General features: G+C 41.2%; 2 protein-coding genes across 2 annotated transcripts in view; one reads left to right on the top strand and one right to left on the bottom strand.

Annotated features, from left to right (window-relative positions):
* rusc2 (RUN and SH3 domain containing 2) overlaps positions 1–9,714 on the top strand; it is a 53,110-nt gene extending 43,396 nt beyond the window's left edge. The window contains exons 6-13 of the mRNA XM_088911650.1: positions 334–477; positions 1,324–1,400; positions 1,829–2,003; positions 2,376–2,481; positions 2,944–2,990; positions 3,320–4,370; positions 4,865–5,038; positions 5,616–9,714. Coding sequence (XP_088767776.1) covers positions 334–477; positions 1,324–1,400; positions 1,829–2,003; positions 2,376–2,481; positions 2,944–2,990; positions 3,320–4,370; positions 4,865–5,038; positions 5,616–5,799 — 1,958 coding nt within the window. The 3' untranslated portion in view covers positions 5,800–9,714. The remainder of the gene's footprint in view (positions 1–333; positions 478–1,323; positions 1,401–1,828; positions 2,004–2,375; positions 2,482–2,943; positions 2,991–3,319; positions 4,371–4,864; positions 5,039–5,615) is intronic.
* Positions 9,715–11,730: 2,016 nt separating this feature from the next.
* On the bottom strand, positions 11,731–18,965 carry cimip2b (ciliary microtubule inner protein 2B). The gene is made up of 6 exons (XM_088911354.1): positions 18,766–18,965; positions 16,861–17,084; positions 15,071–15,228; positions 13,249–13,381; positions 12,569–12,790; positions 11,731–11,819 (listed from the first exon to the last, which is right to left on the bottom strand). Exons 1-6 carry the CDS (start codon positions 18,831–18,833, stop codon positions 11,731–11,733), a joined length of 894 nt encoding a protein of 297 aa, XP_088767480.1. The 5' UTR covers positions 18,834–18,965.
* Positions 18,966–20,105: the final 1,140 nt, after the last annotated feature.

Genomic DNA, 20,105 nt, shown 5'->3' with positions numbered 1-20,105 from the left:
CCCCTTTATTCCGTTCTTTTTTTTTCACTTTTCCATCCCATCTGCTGCGTAGTGGGGCTCCTGGTGCACAAAGGCCACTGGACATCACCCAGGTGCTGCTGCATTCCAGTGGTGGACATGACGCACATACAGTACCTCAGAAAGAGCACAAACCTCATGCTGAGAAAAACATGCTGACGTGTTGACAGCATTGCCTAGAATTCTGTTGTTGTGTGCAACAAACTTTAGCCTTTCCCCTGGTTGATTTGCAGCTGTTCACTTGTTCTCTTGTTTACTTCTTAGTCCTGTTGTTGGAAGCAGCAGCTAATTGGTGCGTGCTGGTCTCCTCAACAGGCCAGTCCATGAAACAGCTACAGAATTACTACAGCGACTTCTTCCCAGACTACTTCTCGGTGACTGAGAGGCCACCTGAGGAGTTCTGCCTGTCCCCCGATGCCACAGCCGAGTCCATCTCCATCGACCTGCTGCAGAAGAAAGGTGAGAGAGGCATCGATGCGTCTTCTCGACTCTTCGAAATGGTCTGTTTCTGTTACCAGTTCCTCTTTATCTGAGTATGTGTTACATGTGGAACGCAGCCTGAGGAGAGTCCTCACCACCATCTTATACAGTAGATAGACGTGGGAGGATGAGGATGCTTGGTTACATCTTTCTTGAAGACATTGTGTGCAATATTGTGGTTGTTACTATATTATTACTGTTTTAACAGTTAGTATTATTCTGTCATTTGTGCATTAAACAAGTCTCTGATGTTGATATTAGTTGTTGCTTACTTAGTGCAGGACCATTTTGTAATAAGCCAATTGGTAAAAGGGGTGGAAAAAAGATGTTAAAGTGCTTAGTACATAAACATGAGAAGTAAAATTGAAGGCTTCATTTTTGTTTTCCCGACATTGAATAGGCATGTCGTCTGGACTTATGAGAACTATTGAAGCACTACCAGTTGTTCACAGGAATGTTGGCTAGTTTTTACCACAAAAAGCTGAACTGAGAAGTCTAGTAGTTATAGACCATGTAAGTCTTTTGTGATATGTCTCAACCAAGATTCAGTCTTGGTAAATGCTTTCAAGAAGAATACAGGTATGTTTTCTCTGTCATATTCATCATCCTAAAGAGCTGGCGGTGCTTTATGCTTTGTTTGCAAGAGAAAAGTATCACTTTTAAGATCACTGAGATAGAGTTGGGAGGCGTCAGTCATGCTGTGTATTTACTTTCCATCAGATTGCTTGCATTGGTGTTGTGATTTTTCTCTGTTGCACTCCTAATTTGTCTTGGAGCAGTGCAGTGGAGTCTATTGTGCCATTTTATTTTGTTTTATTCTCTCAGGTTTGGTTAAGACTGTAAATACAGCAGTGGACTTGATAGTGGCTCATTTTGGGACTAGTCGAGACCCTGGAGTGAAGGTAGAGTCAAGTTCATTTTGCATTTATGGTTCCTTCTTTCCTTTATTGGAGTTTAGGAGTGTTAATCCCAGTATCCTGGTAGTATTGCTGGATTTCTTGATGAATAAATGTCTGTGTTGGTGTACTTCTAAAGCTTTTTGAAAAAAACTAAACAGGTTAAGTATCATATGTGAAAAGAAATATTTGATACAGTATTTATTATTCTAATTGTATTTCTAAAAAGATAAATAAAATGATTATTGTTCTTAATTCCATATTGAAATTATAGATTACTCCAGATTATAGATTGCATTTTAATTGCCTTTTATCAAAGTGTCAAATGTTTCCGTGCCATTTCTAGGCAATTCTTTTGGGTGGTTCCTCTGTGCTGTGTGTTAGCCTGTGTCCCAGTCCCCGGCTGAGGCCCTCTCTGTGTGTCTGTGTGCCAGGCCAAACTGGGAAATAGCTCTGTGAGTCCCAACATTGGCCATCTTATCCTGAAGTACCTGTGCCCGGCCATGAGGGAGATATTGCAGGACGGGCTCAAGCCCTATGTGCTGGACATGATCATCGGGCAGCGCAAGAGTGTGCCCTGGAGTGTGGTAGAGGCGTCCACACAGCTGGGTGAGTACCAGCCTTGTCGGCTCTTGTTGTTCATCTGGCAGTTTCTCTCTTTTTTTTTACTGTATCTGTCAGTGTGACTCCTCTTTTTCCTTTGTAGATCCTCCTACTCTTTCTCTGTATCTCTGCCTCTCCATTTCTTTGTGCCCTGTTTCCAAGCTGTAAATATTATACTTAATTTACCAAACTAAAAATAAATTAAAAAATGGATGAAGAAGCTGTTGTAGAAAACCTGAGCGTTGGTTATTTCTTAAACGGGATTTGAGAGTTCGAGCTGGACTTGTTTTATTCCTGTGTGATTTGTGGGACCTGGAGAGCAGAGTTTCTCTCCAAGCTGTAGTTCTGTGGGGGTGACTGTCTCCTGTCTCTCTGCAGGCCCTTCAACCCGAGTTCTGCACAGCCTGTATTCGAAGGTCAGCCAGTACTCTGAGCTGACCAGCCACAGCATGAGGTTCAACGCCTTCATCTTCGGCCTGCTCAAGTGAGTTCACCTGCGCCTGTAAATCCACTCTGTTCCTGGCTTCCTTTAACAGGGCAAGCATAGCTGGATCTGATTTACACAGTTTTGTATGATTTATAATTAGAAATTAATTTGACGTACATTTCTTAATGGAGATGTATGCCTAACTTCTGATGCTCCTTATGAATTGTTAAAGTAAAGCTCGATTGGATGGGGTTTAAGTGTTTAATCTAATTGCTGGGTCTATCTTTGATGAACATCTCCTGTCAGGCTTATTCATGATGTGTGTTTGAACCTAATGTCTCATACTTAATTGAGTTAGGTTTTATTGGAAACTTAGCAGTGTTTCTGTATTGTTTTTTTCAAAGCAGAAAAAATTGTCACCTTACGCTTTGGGGTGAAGATCCCCAGCTACTTCATGTCTTGCCTTTACTCTCCCTGTGTTATGAAGTAAATAATATACTGCATTTGTTTACATTTCAGCTTGCACTCTTTGGAGTTCTGGTTCAATCACCTATACATGCACGAAGGTGGGTACCTTTCAAAGTGTCTTGGAAGAAGAGCCCTATCTCACAGTGGAATAGTCTAACCATTGTTAACTTCTGGAGCTCAGGGCTTTGCTTCATTTGTTGGTAATTGCAGTAAGGTTTTGAAATGAAAATGAAAATATGCGTTCTATCATTGTGCCTTTGTATCTACCCCTAGATTTTGGTCTCAGCTCTGTTGTGTTCCGATCACTTCAGTTACGGCACTGGAGTTACGTCAGATTGGCCAAAGAGCATGCTGGCTTTCCCCCGGATGCATTACACGTATGCCCCTCTTCACCCTGCCCTTGCCACCTCTTCCCTTCTTTTCCCAGACATCGTGGGGGCGCACTATCACCCGTGGGGCTTCCTGCCCCTCTCTCAGGGAGTGTGCCAGCCGCTGTTCGAGGAGCTGCTCCTGCTGCTGCAGCCGCTGTCCCTGCTGCCCTTTGACCTTGACCTGCTCTTTGAGCCCCGGCTGCTGCAGAAGGGCCAGGAGCAGCGCCGACGCAAAGAGCAGCTGTGCTCGGCGGGCCAGGGCCTGGAGCAGTCCGTGCGCTCCACCTTCCAGCTCATGAGGGGCTGGGGCCCAGCGCCACCACCCCGCGAGGGGGCGGAGCTAAGGAAGGAGGGGGCGGAGACCGAAGTCAAGCAGCCGGGACCGAGGGTGGATCCGAACGTGACGGAAGCGGAGCAAGGGAGAGAACGGAGCGGGGAAAGGAGGCAGACGGGGAGGGCAACAGAGGGGTTACGAGAGTGTGGAGGAAGTGGGAAAGGCGGTATCATACAGAGGGCAAAGGGAGTCGGAGGGGAATCTTGGTGGGACAGAGAGGAGGGCGAGAGGGAGAAGAGGAAGGAGCAGCAGATGCCAGAGGGGGCCAGACAGAGAGACAGGCAGGCAGGGTGGTGGTATCAGCTCATGCAGAGCTCCCAGGTCTACATTGATAACTCGGCTGAGGGAGCAAAGTTTGTCAAGTGGGAGAAAAGGAAGAAACCAGCAGGAGAGCTGTCTGGGTGTCCAGCACAGGTATCCAAAGGCCAGGATAGTGGGCGCAGGCAGGCCCAGCCACCCCCTAGGGAGGGAGTGGTGGAGGGAGCAGAAGCCAGCCAGGAGACAGATGCCAGAAAGGAAAGCAGTAGTGATTTGAGCTCGAGTGGCAAAGGGAAGCCATCTTGGATGGGCAGCCCTCCCGACTCTGTGCTCAACGAGCTCAAGCAGAGCAAGGAGAAGGAGCCAGAGATGCTGGGGGCTGGCGTGACATGTGGATCCCAGGAGGAGGGGACCTCGGAGGGGGCCACCCAAGGACTGCGCTGGGGGAGGCTGTTTGGGGCTGGTGTTGGGTCCCCTTCCCGGTTGCAGAAAGCAGAGAAAGCTCAGAAGAGCAGGTTAGAAACCTCTTCTAAGTCTTCAACAGCAATACATCCATGTGCCTCCAAATAATGTCAGGAAACACGTGTTTTTTACAAAATGCTAATTCAGAATTCTGAATTGAGTACATAGAACAAGGTTTTGTGGAAGTGGAAATACATTTTTTTTACTATTCCTAAAAAAAACTGTTATTTTCTAAGTGAATGTTATGTGTGAAAAATACATTGAAATAATGCAGAACCTCAGTATGGTAAAAAAAATCAATGTACTGTACAGTAACTTTTTGTTGATGAGCAAGAGTTTTGTAAATCCTTTCAAATGGTGACATTTTAGAGAGTGACATGACTCTTATGCTAAATATAAACCCTTTCCGTGTGATACCCACAGGAATAGTACTTCTGAAGAGTGAAACAAGCAAACGTTTGAAGAAGCACACATTTTTTTTTCTAGCTTTTCAAGTAGCTTTGAAGATTTCAGTTTTCATCTTCCTTTACCTCCTCCTCCATCTCAGGCTGCCCTCGGGATGGCTGAGTTTGGACAGGTCGATGCTGGACCTGGTGGCACAGACTATGGGGGCAGGGAAACGCACAGACCTTCCCCCACAACAGCAGGCCCTGCCCTCCACCAAAGAGCAGGGTCCCGCACAGCAACCAGAAGCACAGGCACCCAAGCAGCAGGCACTATGGTAACAAAACAGTCTGTTCATAACCTCATACAAGTAGTGTTTGAATATTGTGCTCACATGAGTTTGTACTGTATGTGTGTGCTCCTTGTTTTAAAGTAGCATCATGTGTTTCTCCTTTAACAGTCTAGTCACATCTGTTCTTATCCATATCCTTCACTCTGTAAGTATGGCTAACCTTTTGTGACAAACGCAAAAAAAGCTATTCCCCCTTTTAGCTCTCCAACTAGTAGGACCGTATCTAATAAGAAATACAAGGAGGTGGTTTGTAATATGCTAGGGGCCTGACGTATTTTGTAGTATTGACGATCTTTTATTGTATAGTGGTATCACTGATTTTAAATCTCATTCTCAGAATGGACATCACTTCCCAGTCATAACAGACCTGTATTTTTAATATATTTTGGTTACCCAACATTCTACCTTTCAGCACTTTTGAGAACACAATAAAATGTATTGTATTCAATTGTACTATACAGTATGTGTGCCCTTCAAAAAACACCACCTCTTTTTGCAGCTTTGTCTTTGCAAGAGTCCGCCGCACTGCCTGAGGCTAATTTTTGCTTCTGTCCCCCTGCAGGGAGGTGAGGGCGCTGTGTCACCACATAGCCACAGAGCCTGGCCAGCTCAGCTTCAACAAGGGGGACATCCTGAGGGTGCTGAGCAGGGCCGAGCCAGACTGGCTGTACTGTGCCCTGGGAGACAGCTATGGCCTAGTGCCTATCATCTATGTCACCCTGTTGGAAGGGCTGCAGGGCAATTGAGCTGCCCCACCCAGGAGGAGGGGCTGGGCTGAGGAGGGACCGAGGATAGCCAAAAAACACAGACCCACCTCCTTCCGGACAGACCACCGGAAAGTACTCTCATACACGTGCACATACAAGTACCGATCGATGCACACTCAAACTCAGTGCAGGAGGGCAGGCACTCTGCTGTGTCATGCCATCCTGGTCGCCTTGACAGACTGACTCCAGTTTTCATTAAACAGTCAACGATATCTTACTCTAGATCTGTCTTTATCTCTGACTATATCCACGTTATGGGTATCTCAAGGCAATAGATGCATAAATTGTCACAGTCAAGTGAAATGAGATTTGTTTACCATCTTTGAAAACAGCTGTAAAATCCTCTGATATGTTGATATACGGGAATGTACACTACTTTTCTGTGCACAGATCCTAAAGGAATAGTTAATATTTAACAAAAAGTTTGGAACTCTAAGGAACAAGAAAGGGGAAAGGGCTAGATTTATTACAGTTGGAGCGCTTGCTGCAATAGAAGTGTAATTGATTACATTTGCTGTACATTAAGATCAAAATGTCTGTTGTACACTACAGTACAGAATAATGCTCGACTTCAGCCATAGGTGTGTTTACAGTTTTTAATAAGACAGTGTTTTGTTGCATAAAATCTCATAAGGTTATTTTAGAGAAATAATTAGCATCAACTAAAAAACTTACAAAAATCCCACAAGCTGTATTTGCTTTTGATAATAAAAAAAATGCTTTTTAAAGCATTTTGCAAGGTGGTGCCACAATTCCTGCAGTGAACTGGTGTCCCACCCAGACTGGTGTGCTGCTGTACACCCTGTGCTTCTTTAATAAGCAGCTTTTTAATAAGGGATGAGTTGATGGTACCACAACTCATTGGCAGTGTATTATACGTGGAGCAAATGTGATGTATCTAAGACATTTCAGAGGATTTTACAGCTCTTCACCATCTTTTCTAAGTCCTTTTTTCAATAGAATATCCAAATTGTAGTTAAACCATGCGTGTGCATTCTGTCTTCTCTGTATTTTACCAGTCATGCTGGTTGAGGAAAAATAATGCAGTACTGCATAGAGTTATAAATCCACTAATAATACATATTTATCAAGGGTGTTTTAATATGGATTGTTAATAAAGATTAATCACTATGTAAAATAGGTGTCTAATAATACTGGGTCTATAGTACTCTAGACTCCACACCCTGATTTAGATTTCACATTAATGCCAGGAAAATAAAAGTGGACTTCATTCCAGTATGTGTAACTAATGCAGGATGGAATAATCAACCCTCTAGTTGAAAGATGCATTGCATTTGGTTGATCTCTTAAATCCAAAGAAAGATATGAAATACCTGGGCATCTTTACACTAAAATGTAAGGTGAAGAATTTTTCTGCTTAAAAAAAAACATGACACAAACACATCTAAGCCTGTTCAAGCCCCTTTTATATTAATCCACATGGAGTCCTTGAAATATTGCCATGATTCTTTTTTTTCTGACTAATGATGATGAGAGCATTCCCACCAGTGGATTTCAGTCAAGAGAGAGGACAGCCGCCTTACTGTACAGATATTCTCTCGGACTTTTCCATGGCAATTAAACTGGGTGACCAGCAGCCATTCCCAGACTTGACCCTGTTTGAACTTCATGTTGCAGAGATCCGGTGAGGTCTTGAAACCTGGGCCCGCTCGGGAGAGCACTCTCAGGACCCACCACCTACAGTAGATCCAAACTACTGAAGAAGATCCACCCCTGCAGTGGACAGTTACAGTACATTGTGTATTGAGACCCCTTTTCTGGCTCCAGGACCAGGCACTGTCTGTGCTTCAGTTCATCAGCAGAGAACTGTTAGAGCTACAGGCAGGGAAAAGGGGAGAAGGAGCATGTGTCCCCACAATAAACATACTGCATCCCCTCTCTGCATTCATTCAATGAACTCTGAGCTCCACAAAGGTGTAGGAAAACACAAAAACCTATATACAGTACAAATAATATATGTGTTGCATTTAATTTATTTATTAAATATGTAACTTATTCCAGGTAGTGTATAGCTGCATAGTGATGTGCAGTACAATAGTTAAGGATGTAAAAGGAAGCGAGCAGGCCAGCAAGGATTCAGGATTCAGCAGACAGAGGAGAAGCCAAGGCTCTTGGGCACAGCCTTCGCTCTGCAGTAAAAAAAATCCCCATAGGTTTGGCAATTTCTGTGGTATGAAAAACACAATAGTGAGATAGTAATCCACTACTAAGAAACCTATACTATATACTGTAATAGTCTAGGCAGGGGCATCAGGAGCCTGAAGGGCCAGTATGTCTGCAGGTTTTCAAGGTTTCTTTAAAGCAGCAGCACCTGAAGTCCTGGGGGAAGATGTTAAATTGGTCCAATTAAGTCTCTACCCAGCTGGTTTAGCCTAAGAGCTGTGTTGGAATGAAGACCTGTGGACATACAGTCCTTCCAGGAACAGAATTGAACACCTCTGGTCCAAAATATGACCGTCAAACTAAAATTTAAGAGATCTGGATACAGATAAAACAGTAATGATTACATTCTCATTTAATTTCTATTTCATTGTATGTATTTCTTTTGTTTTCAGATTTTTGCATTGTCCCATTATGCAATGCACCACTGTACTCATGACTCATCTTAAAAACAAAATAGACAAGGTGCTAAATCTTTACTTATCACATTGACTGCACTGCTTAAAATTGGTATATGCTGTAAGTGTGTGCATTTCACAGATATTTAAAATTGTAACATGGCATTAACCTGTGATATAACACGCCGACCTTTCTAAAAGTAAACATCTGAATTTTGAGAGAAACAAATAATGCTGATCAAATAGTTTTCGGAATTGGAAAGGGAATATTCAGTGTGCTTCTATTCCAGGGTGTGGTGAATATTGTCACTTGGTTAGTGGGGCATTAGATATATTTTTTTCCTTGTCTTTTAGCAATCATTTAGCAGTCTCTATCAGGGCTGTTAAAGGAGTTTTAAACATTTAAACTAAACTAACTAATTGAGCTTTAAAGGAATACATCATACAGTATACACTGTAGTCAGAGATACACTGCTTGTGTTTTTAACAGGCAATGTCCAAATACATGCATTTTTAATTAATGCTTTGTAATTTCACCTTTTTTCTTCTTTAAAAATTATTACTTTTAGACTTGAATACTGTAAATATTATAATTACCACATAGCTATTTTGCTGACAACATATTGGAGCTGAAATGAGGTCCTGAGGAGATATTAAGATTCTGTATTTGCAATTTTGTAAATAAGAGAAGATATGTGATATGAATTTTTATTTGCCATTGTGGCACAATGAGGTTATTGGACCTGTGTTAAGTCAAGAGGTGTCATGATCTTCTGATCAGGCAATGAAAGAGAAAAGTCCTTTTGAATCAGCTATTTGTCTCCATGGGACTGATTCAGAGTTAAGAGAACAAAATGGGCTACCGTACAATTTAAAACTGAATCCACTAGGTATTTCTACTGTTATCTGAAACAAATCCAGGGACTGAGGTTCCTGAAAGCTTTCTGGACTTGCTTTGCTTCCTATTTACATCCTTGGCAGAAATGACAGGCAGTATTACTGGGAGAGGAGAGACAGTATTGGTGCCTTTTGGGAGGACAGTTCTGTGGAGTTGTCAGCACTGCCTAGACCTGCACACACAAGTTGAATCCTTCTTAACTGCTTGATGTTTGAGCTTCAGGAAAATAGTTCTGTAAAGGGAGCAGCAGGTATATATGTACATGTATTTATTATTTTCTGTCTGTTAGTATAATAACTCCTGCTTGTACATATTCCAGGTGGCACCAATGTTTTCTTTTATCAATGCTATATAATGTGTATGGCATTATTAATTTAAGGTGGCTATTAATAACAAGGTGCTCATGTGAACACAACCTAATACCAGTGTCTTGTTTCTTTTCATTTTCTAAAAAAATTTTCATCTCCTGGTGCTTCTTCGGTATCTTTCATCAAAATGTTCTCTGTGAAATTTTGAAACCAAAGCCCCATTATAAGACTGCTCTGTAGGAGATCCCATGCTTTGGATGAAATGTTTGAACCAAAGCTTACTTGCCCAGTAAAGATCCATGGATATTTTTCTTTTTAAAGAGTGGGACTTTTACCCTAGGGTCCTGGTTAAATTCCATTCTGGTTTCACCCAACCTTAAATTCCCTCTTAACCTCCCCTTCGTCAATCCCTCCTCCTGATGTGCTATTGACCGAACAGTTGACACATACAGTACTGTATTGAACCATGCAGGTGGGTGCTGTACTTGCTGAATGAGGTTAATCCCCTCCTTTATGTAAAGTACTTTGGTATATGATATGATGAAAACCACTATATAAATACAGGGACCCATTTTATTTAGATATTTCATGTTAATGCAAGTTACGTTAAATCTAGGCCAATGTAACTCAGATCTTCAGATCTAATTGAGATTTTTTTAGATCATATTTAACTTAGAGGTAAGCATTCTGAGTGCTTGATTCAAAAGCCTATGACTTAACTGCACAGGGACATGGAGAGAACAAAACTACTGTAAATGTCAGCAAAAAATTCAGCTGAAATGTGAAAGTAACATTCAGCAAAAAATTATATGATTGTGAATGAAATGAAACAGGATTTTTGAATATCCGAACTGCAAAAATACAGCAGCACATAGCTAAGTGTTTATTCTATTTGTCTGCATGATAACCGGCCTCTAGTGGGTGCTGGCTGTACAGCCACACATTTCTGCAAAAGAATAAAAGGCATCAAATATTATCATGTAATACTGTCCGTCAAGCCCTGTTGCTTCTTTGGAGTTAAAATGAACAAAAATGTATATTTTTTAATTGATTTTCATCTTAGAACAGCATTGGAAAGCATATAATGAAAAAATAGGAAATGGATATTTTTTCCTATTCAAATAAAGTGAAATGAGACGTTCCGAAGGTACTGTAGGTTTTCATATTTCACAGATGATCCTAATAAAGAACCACAGACTTAAGATCTTATATTTTTACAGAATAAGAGTTACATTATGCATTATAGAATTATTTTATACATACGTATTTGTGCAGAATAAACTAGGAACCAGACTAAAAAGAACGTGTAATAAAATGGCACTTTTTATACAGAGAGCTGTAAAGATCATATTTAAAAAGGCCTTTAAATATTTTCAATACATTTCATTATGGACACAAGATTTATCATGAGTTAGGTCAAACAGATAATCGAGTGTTATTAATATTGCTTTAAAGTGCAAAGTGGCTAAACAAATGTCCATAACATTTCACAGCAGGAAGGAAACAGCCATATTTATACAGAAAGGGCATAAAAGAATTTTAACAGAATGCCAGATACTTTTGTGAGTGATTGTACAGTTTCATTGAGTCTTTGGGGCTTTATCAATATAACGTATTCACCGTTCAGTACATTAGCATGGAACACTGTAATGGTATAAAACATCAAATTCAATCAAATCCACCAGATGAAGAGCAATATTTAACCATCTGAAATAACTGTAGTTTTTTTTAAAATATTGCACCTTTTAATTTTTCACTGATCAGAACAGTAGAAGAAATGGAAATTTCAAATGAAGTTAATAAAGCTGACCCCCACCCATGGAAATCATTTGTGCTGTGATCTGGCTCATTTAAAGAGTAAACAGCTTAAAACAGACTATAGCAGCCTAATTTTCAGACCTGATTAAATGCTGTTCACATGCTGGAAACTTCATCCATTTCAAATCTCTACTCTATTTCTAAAGAGAACTCATAGACTTTAAAATAAAACAATTTTAAAAGACCTGAGTGTAAAATAAATCATTCCTCTTTTTCACTGAATCACTGCAGGAATCATGAGTTGATAGTTTTATCCCTGTGTTTCACTGACAATGTGAAGAGGTTACCACTTCAGGGCTGGTCTTCACTAAGCTGCCATCTGTTTCTGAACAGTGCTGAGCCCCAGGGAATTGTGGGTGAGATGTCCAAAGGTATGGCCATACTGGAACCTGTATCCTGTAGTGAAAGAAGATGCAGAAAACCATGAGTCGTCGGAAATACAAAAAAAGCTGGTGTACCTGATTCATAATTTTATTAAACACAACTAATTGTGTTCAGCAAAAAAACACAATGGGCTATTCTATATTAACTGTATGTTATGATGTCTAAATAGATTCAAGATTTGCCTTCTATACAGCAGCTACTTGATTGGAACCAGACACCACCTCCAGTTTCTATAACGTGTAGACACACTGTACAGTGCGTTCCAAACTGTACCTGAAAGCATAACATCCCCAAACTTTCAGTTTAGTTTGAATTGTAAATCCTTGACCAAAATACCTAATAGTTCCCAATATGTGTTTTACATGCTATACTATTAAGTCAAATTTGATCTTAATGTCACGTATCCATGCTTGTAAAAGTCTCAGTTATAAGAGGATATGTCCCTCTAGCTATCTTTACATGATGTGAAAAACTGACATTTGCTCCTCATACTTTTAAACTGGTTTTGAAAGCTCACTCTTCCTGTGTGTATTTGCATTTTTGTTTACTTAAAAAGCAGATTGTTTTTAAAACCTTGCAAGTTCTGGAACATTGCAACATTCTCCCTATAGCATCTAAGGTACAGTAAACGCTGTTGAGATATTTTGTAGCCTTTTTTGACTCCGCAGATCACAATCTACAGGAATGGGGCTGTTCACTATCGCCCTAGGGCAGTCCCTGATGCCTGGGGATCCTACATGCCGATGATGTGATTCACTCACCGGGCACGTGACCAGTGTAGGAGGGCAAGAGACCCAGGTTTGATGGGTAGATCGTGGAGATCGGAGGAAGACTGTATCCCACTCTGGGTTCCCCTGGAAGTGGGAATGTTCCAGGGTCACTCTTGTTTATCTCCTGGTTGAACTGGATAAGGGCCTTGTTGGTGGTTATCGGATAGCCAGTGCCCATGAGAAAACGAGCTTTCGGGACGTATCCAGTGAAGCCTGTGTGGAAAAACACAGTCCAACACTGAGAGTGCAGTCTGCAGCAGAATCCCTCGAGTTCAAAGAAATCTTAAGGCTTAATTACTAAATAATATATTATTTCTAAGGAAGTCTTTTTTTGCTCCATATAAAAACTGCATTCCATGAAAGGCTGCCATCCATCATATTATACAGCATAATGCTGCATGTCTGGCTTCAGTCTGCATTACAGCATTCAGCTGATCTGTTGCTAAGCGAAAACAGTACCACCTTGATAGCGGTCAGAAACAAGTTACATGTGGTGCATCAAGGGACTCTGTACCTTGGGTCTTCTTTTTAAACATCCATTTAAACAAATCGCCTGTGGCATGTGACTTTCCACTTCTAAACTCCTGAGAAAGGGAAGTACAGTATGTACTGTAGGATATGTGATGATTTGCATCACACACTAACTGGTTTTATTAGAGAAGATCTTTTACCTGAAATGAAATACTTGTGGGGGTTTTCATTGTCCATGAAATACGGGGAGCCATGTGGGTGCCAGGCTTCTGGGGAGAGATACGGAGATGCCTCTTTGGAAATGGGTGCCAGAGCGGTGTTATAGCGAGGGAGCTGTGGATAGACATCCAGACATAATTCACGTATTAGCTTGAAAAAATATTTATATTCCACATTTAGGTCCAGTACTGTATATCATATTTATTTCTTTGGACATGAATGAATTTATTTCAGTACTGGACCGCTGTTGGTTAATTTCTTAAATTCTTTATTTTTTTGTGGATGGTTTTCAATAAATGCAATCATTAATTTGAGAAGAGATCTTGTTAAACTGAAGAACAATAAAGGGATAAAACTCATAGTCATAAATATGTACAATGCTTTGCACAATATTCAATATTCACAGTATACATCCCTGACCTTCATGTTTTGCAGACGTACTACACAGAATTAAAACTCTCAAAATAACCTTTTTTTTAATGCAGACCAGTAATTATCAAAATGAACACTGCAGGTTTTGCTGACATTACTGTATTGTATTCCAGTAGACACAGACTTCTGTTTTCAGAGTTCTAATAAGGCCTTATTTTTATTTTTGATCATTTCATTCCTGCTGCGTTTTGGAGTTAAAGGTGTAAAGCTGATTTGCAGTTGAACATAAAATATTGTTCCTGAGCACAACATGAAATGACTTTGGCAGATTACATTTTACACTTTACTGAAGGTGGGGTATAAGGCTATCATCATCACACCTACACTGAGCCGTCTGTGTACAGGCATAAGGGACTCCATGACTTCAAAGATTGATATACCTGGTGCACATCACGCACACACTCATGTACAGTATATGTGTGGGTGTGTATGCACAGTGCCGTGCAAAAATATTCAGCCACTATGCATACTGTAGTTTCCACATTTTGGTTGCTGAGTTTACAATTAGGACACTTAAAAATATGAGTTTGGAATACATTCTTTATACAAACCATTGAATATAAAAAAGCTTAGTATATAAATTATATTTTTCAAGAAAATCACAATTCTCCATTGCATAAGAATCCACCCCCTTTGCATTCCTGTGTTCAATCCACCCAGACACCACCTACAGTAGATGGGCCCACCTCTCTTGTCCACCTGAGCGGCTGGCCAAGCAGGAATGGTTAGGGATGAAGACAACAGTGCAGTACTTATTTAAAGATGGGGGGGGGGGTCTCTGTTTTTAAATTGACCATATCCCCCACAAAAGAAGCCTTGACTGAAAAGGACTCATGTCAAATCTCATATGAGATACCCTGCAGATGTGCCAGAAGGGGGCGATGGGGATTCTTTTCATCAGCAGGGACTGGGGGGCTTGGCAGAAGGACAGAGAGGGATAATGCAAAGTACAGGCAAATCCTAGAGGGAAATCTTCAAGAGTTATCCAGGCACCACAAACTCCCAGTTCAGCAGGACAAGGACCAGAAGCCCAAGGTCCACACCACACTGAACTGCTCTGGCAAGTTTTGCATCTGATAGAAAATCTATGGTGAGGCCTAACTGGAGCAGTTGTGCCAGGAAGAATGTACAAAATTACACAAATTTTGTCTGCAGTAATTGAGGCCAAAGGTGCTTTCCACCACATTTTAAAACAGGGTCATACGTTGAAGGGGTTATTAACCTGATCCTGCCCCAGTACAGATCTCAGTCAAACAAACTGAAACGTCATTGGAAATCTTAGCTGAGTCATGCTGCATTTTATCCACAACATCTAAAACTAACAGCTCAAGGTAGGACTGGTGTGAGGTTGGCGATCTGGGGAGGAGTTACTTTGCGCTCAGGCAGGCTGCTGCTGTGTTTTGGTGTAAAGTCAGGCACTGCTGCCTTCTCAAATCTGAGCCGCTGTTCCCTGTCAAACTCAGAAAGCGCTTCTCGACACGTCTCTGCATAAGTCCTGGAGAAGTAGTTCTGGCTTTTGGGGACAAAGCCTGTAAGCACAGAAACACAAAGAGAAGGGCATTTTAAAATTCTTGTGCCTTCTGTTGTTTCTGATCAGACTGAATAACAATTAAACCACTCCTTCGCAAGAGAATAAAATTAATCTGTACAGTGCCCTTTTTCATATCATTTCATTTTATTTGACCACATGATACAGTGGCATGACATCAAATATCATAGTGAGCAAGAAAAAAACAATAACTGTAAAGCTTTAGTAAATCACTATTATATGTGAAACAGTCAAATTAATTGTGTCAATTGGGAATTAACTTTTGTATCTTGTGTAACTGTAGGTTTCCTGCTGGTTTAGTCAAGTTAATAAACATTTCTTAAGAAATAAGCTTTCTTAAGCTTACCTTAGTACTGTATACCTAGGTAAGTTGTGGGTTAATGACTGTCAAGGCACAGTACAGAAACACACAGTATAAGATGACATAAAGAGCACAGAGAAGAGAGAGGAAGAAACAAGAAGCAGGGAAGAAGGAGAGAGAAGAGAGAGGAGTCCAGAGGAGCGGGAACTTGAAGCTTGCGCCAGGCGAGAGCCCCGACTTCATGATCATCAAAACCAAACCTGACTGGAGCGAAGTATTTGAACCTTGTTAGAGAGAGCTTGCTATTCTGTGTTTTTCAGGAACTTGGGTTTCCTGGGTAAAACATACTTCAGTTAGAAACATATTTCCAGCTTAGGGTGCATTTTTATGGATAGGGATATAGGTTCCCATTTTATGGCATATGGGCTGCAGAGAGAGAGATTTAGATGCAGGTTGTATCATATTTAGTTAGAAGGCTGCTTATCTCTTATGTTGTCTCTGTAGCCAATAAGAGTTTAATGCTTAGTAGCAGTCTGGGGTTTTCTGGATGACCAGAATGTTAGGCCTCTGAAACGCCTTGTTTATAAATACTGTACATGGAGTAATGTGTGTGTTGTATGGTTTGTGGTGTGTAGTATAGAATATCTCTTGTCATTCTAATATTGTAAATATTTGTTTAACCAAGTGTACCTGGATTATTACTCTTTTAAACAAAGCTGTGCCAGATAACAAAGAACACACATGGCTCTAATTATACCTTTACATGATTTATTGCCATTTATGACATAACCTACTAACCTCACTTTTAATGGGATTACTCACTAAATGTAAGGTCCAGTTGTTTCCAATTTACTGCAGTAACCCTCAGATTCTCACATGGTCAGCATGTATTTGTTTGCAGTCCTCTGACAGGTTTAAATGTGTGGTCTACAAATATTCAAACTGCTCGGTTTGTGATTCAAAGGATTTTCTAAAAAGGATAAAAAGGAGCACAGTCTCTCATTTTAGTTGTCAATGGTAAATCCAAAACAAACTGGTACCAAAAATGAAATGGGACCAAAAGCCCCAGTGAAAAATCAACATGTGCAGATGAAAGAGGGAAAAGATAGGAACGAAAAGGGAGATGTATTAAGGTGGAAAAGAGGAAATCGAGGATCACAGAAGATCTAGTGGGAATAAGGTGCAGGAAGGGTTAGAGAAAGAAGGAAAATGGACAGGCAAGCACTCCCAGGCAATGAAACAGCACATGGAGGCCTACTGCTCCAATCTATAATGAAGGTCAGAGACAAGAGGCTGGAGGAGAAAGGCGACCTGTGTATCCAGGGATCATCCTCTCCAGCGGTCTCTGGTCTCCTTGGCGACTCCTCCAGATCTCATCTCGGGGGCCTGTGTCCGTCTCCGTCGACGGGAACCTCCCGTTGTGCAGGACGAGTCTCTGCGAGCGAGGAACGTCTGGGCTGGTCAGGAGTCGGGCCGTCAGTTTCCCGTACGTGTTCCCCACGTTGTACTTCAGCTGAGGGCAGTACCCTGCATACCTGCCCAGAAAGGACGGTGTCCGATTACAGTGCTGTTACGTACACGGACTGAGATTTGTGTCGGGTCTTGTAGTAGACCCTATGCGATGCGGTAGGAGCTGGAGAAAACAGAAGGCGTGGTAAAAGGAAAAACACAGGGGTTTAATAATGCACAAAATAATAGTGACAATCCGTGAGACAGTGAATGGGGTAGACAAAGAATGGCATCCAAATCCAAACGGGTCCAAAGGCAGGTCAGGGCACAGTCCAGGAGTCCAGCGGCAGGTAATCCATCCTGGGACGCGACAAGGTTAAAATCCCCGGGAGGGGGGAAAACACGAACAGACAAAACATGGAGGTTTAAGGGTGATGGGCTCACGTGTCGGGGATGACGCCTATGCCCTCAGGAGACGGACGTAGGGTTTCCTGGTGCTAGGCGGGCCTCGCGACATCTTTACCCTAATGATGAGCCCCGAGGACTGGAGGAGCTAGTCTTTAAATAATACACCTAAGAGGGTACACCTGGGGAAAATGGATTTTCTTCTCAAAAGGTCACCAATCTCTACTGATGAGGTGCTATTAGGCCTGAAAGGTGTTCAAATCTGATTTCCTTTTTCCAGGATTCAACAGTCCTCCACATGCAAAGCTCATGTGGGGAAAAGCAGAATGTGGATAAAAACACAGGGTCAGAAGTTCATTTGTTTTCACATTACTTTAATCTCCTTCCCTTTACAACACAGAAGTGACAAATCAGGGCTGTAATTCCAGACAGTGGAGGAAAACATATATGTATACATACATATACAGTACATGGCAAAGAAGGGGGTATTTCTACCCTGAATTGTGTTTGCACAACACTGATGTCAAGTCAAAATGAAAATTTAAAAGGTTTAGTATTAAAAACATTATACAGTTGAATAAATAATTCACCGAAAAATGAACTGCTGCATATTATAATATTAACTCGGGGTGACTTTTGTTTTAAAATGCATAAAAGCTGAAAATGTTAATACTACACCACAGACAACAAGTATTGGAAGTGATAAAAAAATGTAACATAATATTGACTGCTATTGCACTTTGCTAACCTTGACAAACTCTATAAGATGCAATTCTCTTTGTTTATTGTTACTAGACGTCTTTGCGAAATAAGACCAAAACAATATCAATGCCCCCTGCATCCACCAACTATTCTTGGTGATCTGTTGCCATGGGCGACAGTTTACACAGGACACCGTGTCACACTTTCACGCGGGTCAAACTGAGTACAATGGAGAGCGATATGTACAGTATATACTATATTTAATGTACTGTTCAAGTAATGCTTAAACTCACAGAACTTACACATTGATATTTGTAATGACTAAATAAATGTCAATTTAGCAGCAGTTTGCAAACATTTTAATACCTTTAGATTTTCTGAGTGAAATGAGACATTTCTATCGCGCTTCCAGCTCATTTTTAACATATTCAGCGACCAACTTACTTTAAAACGATAAAAAAAAACTAGATGGTTAGCAGTTTCTCATCGTGGCTGAAATCACACACTTTAAAAACGTCAGCTACCAAAAACAACAGCAGCAAATGAGGTTAATAAAAATGGTGAATCATTGAACAAAATTAATCAAAAATAGAGAAATTCGTAAACTCAACTATGTTATTATGTTATTCAATTATGAATTATGTGCGCAAGTGCACTTACCCTGGTATGTAGTGCGGGTCAGGTGTCATTAGCACAGTGCTGAGTTTGGGAGGAAATTCGTTATTCATTGTGTTTCGTCGGTGCCCGATTTAGCAAAATTTTGGATGCATAAACCTTACAGTGGGTGTAACTCTCTCTAAATTCCCAGTTGTCGGAGTTACTACGGGACCCACCAGTTTCTTTGAGTGGTGTATGTTTGCAAGTGGTTGCTAGCTGCTCCATGGAGTTTCAGTGAGTGCCGAGGGGAGGAGCTACATCACATTGACCAAACTTACGGCAAAGCTCTGATAATTAAATGCAATCGCCAAATATAATAAAATCATTTAGATTGATTTTTTTAAACGAAACATTTATTTGGATTAAGCGCTTATATAATAACTTTTCTTTCTTTACCATAAAAATCAATGTGATGAGATTGATTTAATCCATCAGACAAATCAAAGTGCCCCAAAATGTTGTTCATACATAGTATTAATTGCCATTTAGGAGGTTTTATTTAGTTTTCAAAGACATTTTCTTTGTGCAGTGTAATTTAAGCATTGTACTCTAATTCTGTATTCTCAGTTACAGAACATATTGTATACAGTATTGCTGCCTGTATACTTCAAGTATGTACACAGCATTCCCTTTCACCTTAAGACTTATTATTTTCCCTCTTTCTCCTGTATAAAAATGGGAAGAGATCCCACACTTTGTCTGCTACCCTCTCGTATCCATCCTAAGGATTGCCCCTTCCTCTCTCTCTCAGGCCTTTAGCTACAGTACCTCCCTCCACTGACTAACACACTGGCTGCAAAATAAAGGGCAATAAACCTCTTAGTGAGCTCAAACAGTCTTCTCCAGCTTTTTATTCTGCACTCGGCTTGCACAGATCCAGTTTTGCCATGGTATTGTAGTGTAACGCCCCCTGGTGATCGTTTGACAGGTCTGATCTTTGACCTTTCACCTTTATACCTCTTTTCGCGAGTTCAGTTTCTTTCCCTCTCCCTCCTACAAAAGGGAGCACGGATCTCATGGGCTGCTGGTGGATGCTGTGGGCTCTCTGTCTTGCACAGTCTCTGTCCGTGACCAGCATGCACCTGTTAATTTAAAGGTTAAAGGCAATAAACCCCTGTGAGCAACTGTGCTGTCCTGCTCTCCAATACCGCAGGAGGGAAATGCGTAGACCGCTACATTGGTGTCAGTCAAGTGAGATCTTCATTGCCACTGACCTGAAAGCACACCATGGGAGACGGAAAAAGGAAAGAGATGACTCCCACGATGGCCGGTTCATTACAAGACTGAGCTGAGACCACACAACAGGAGGAAAGCCTGCATCTCGACAGGCCTGTGGCAGAGAA

This window comes from Atractosteus spatula, chromosome 3 (genome assembly GCF_055471065.1).
Source record: "Atractosteus spatula isolate fAtrSpa1 chromosome 3, fAtrSpa1.hap1, whole genome shotgun sequence".
NCBI lineage: Eukaryota > Metazoa > Chordata > Actinopteri > Semionotiformes > Lepisosteidae > Atractosteus > Atractosteus spatula.
This window is presented reverse-complemented; position numbering and strand designations above follow the sequence as displayed.

What these genes read in the sequence shown, in the direction of transcription:
- cimip2b (XM_088911354.1), bottom strand. Translation starts at nt 18,833, where the DNA reads ATGAATAACGAATTTCCTCCCAAACTCAGCACTGTGCTAATGACACCT. An exon ending in GCAGCCTGCCTGAGCGCAAA is followed by an intron (nt 13,382 to 15,070) that starts GTAACTCCTCCC and finishes GTCTATCCACAG; the next exon opens with CTCCCTCGCTATAACACCGC. An exon ending in CCACAAGTATTTCATTTCAG is followed by an intron (nt 12,791 to 13,248) that starts GTAAAAGATCTT and finishes TTTTCCACACAG; the next exon opens with GCTTCACTGGATACGTCCCG.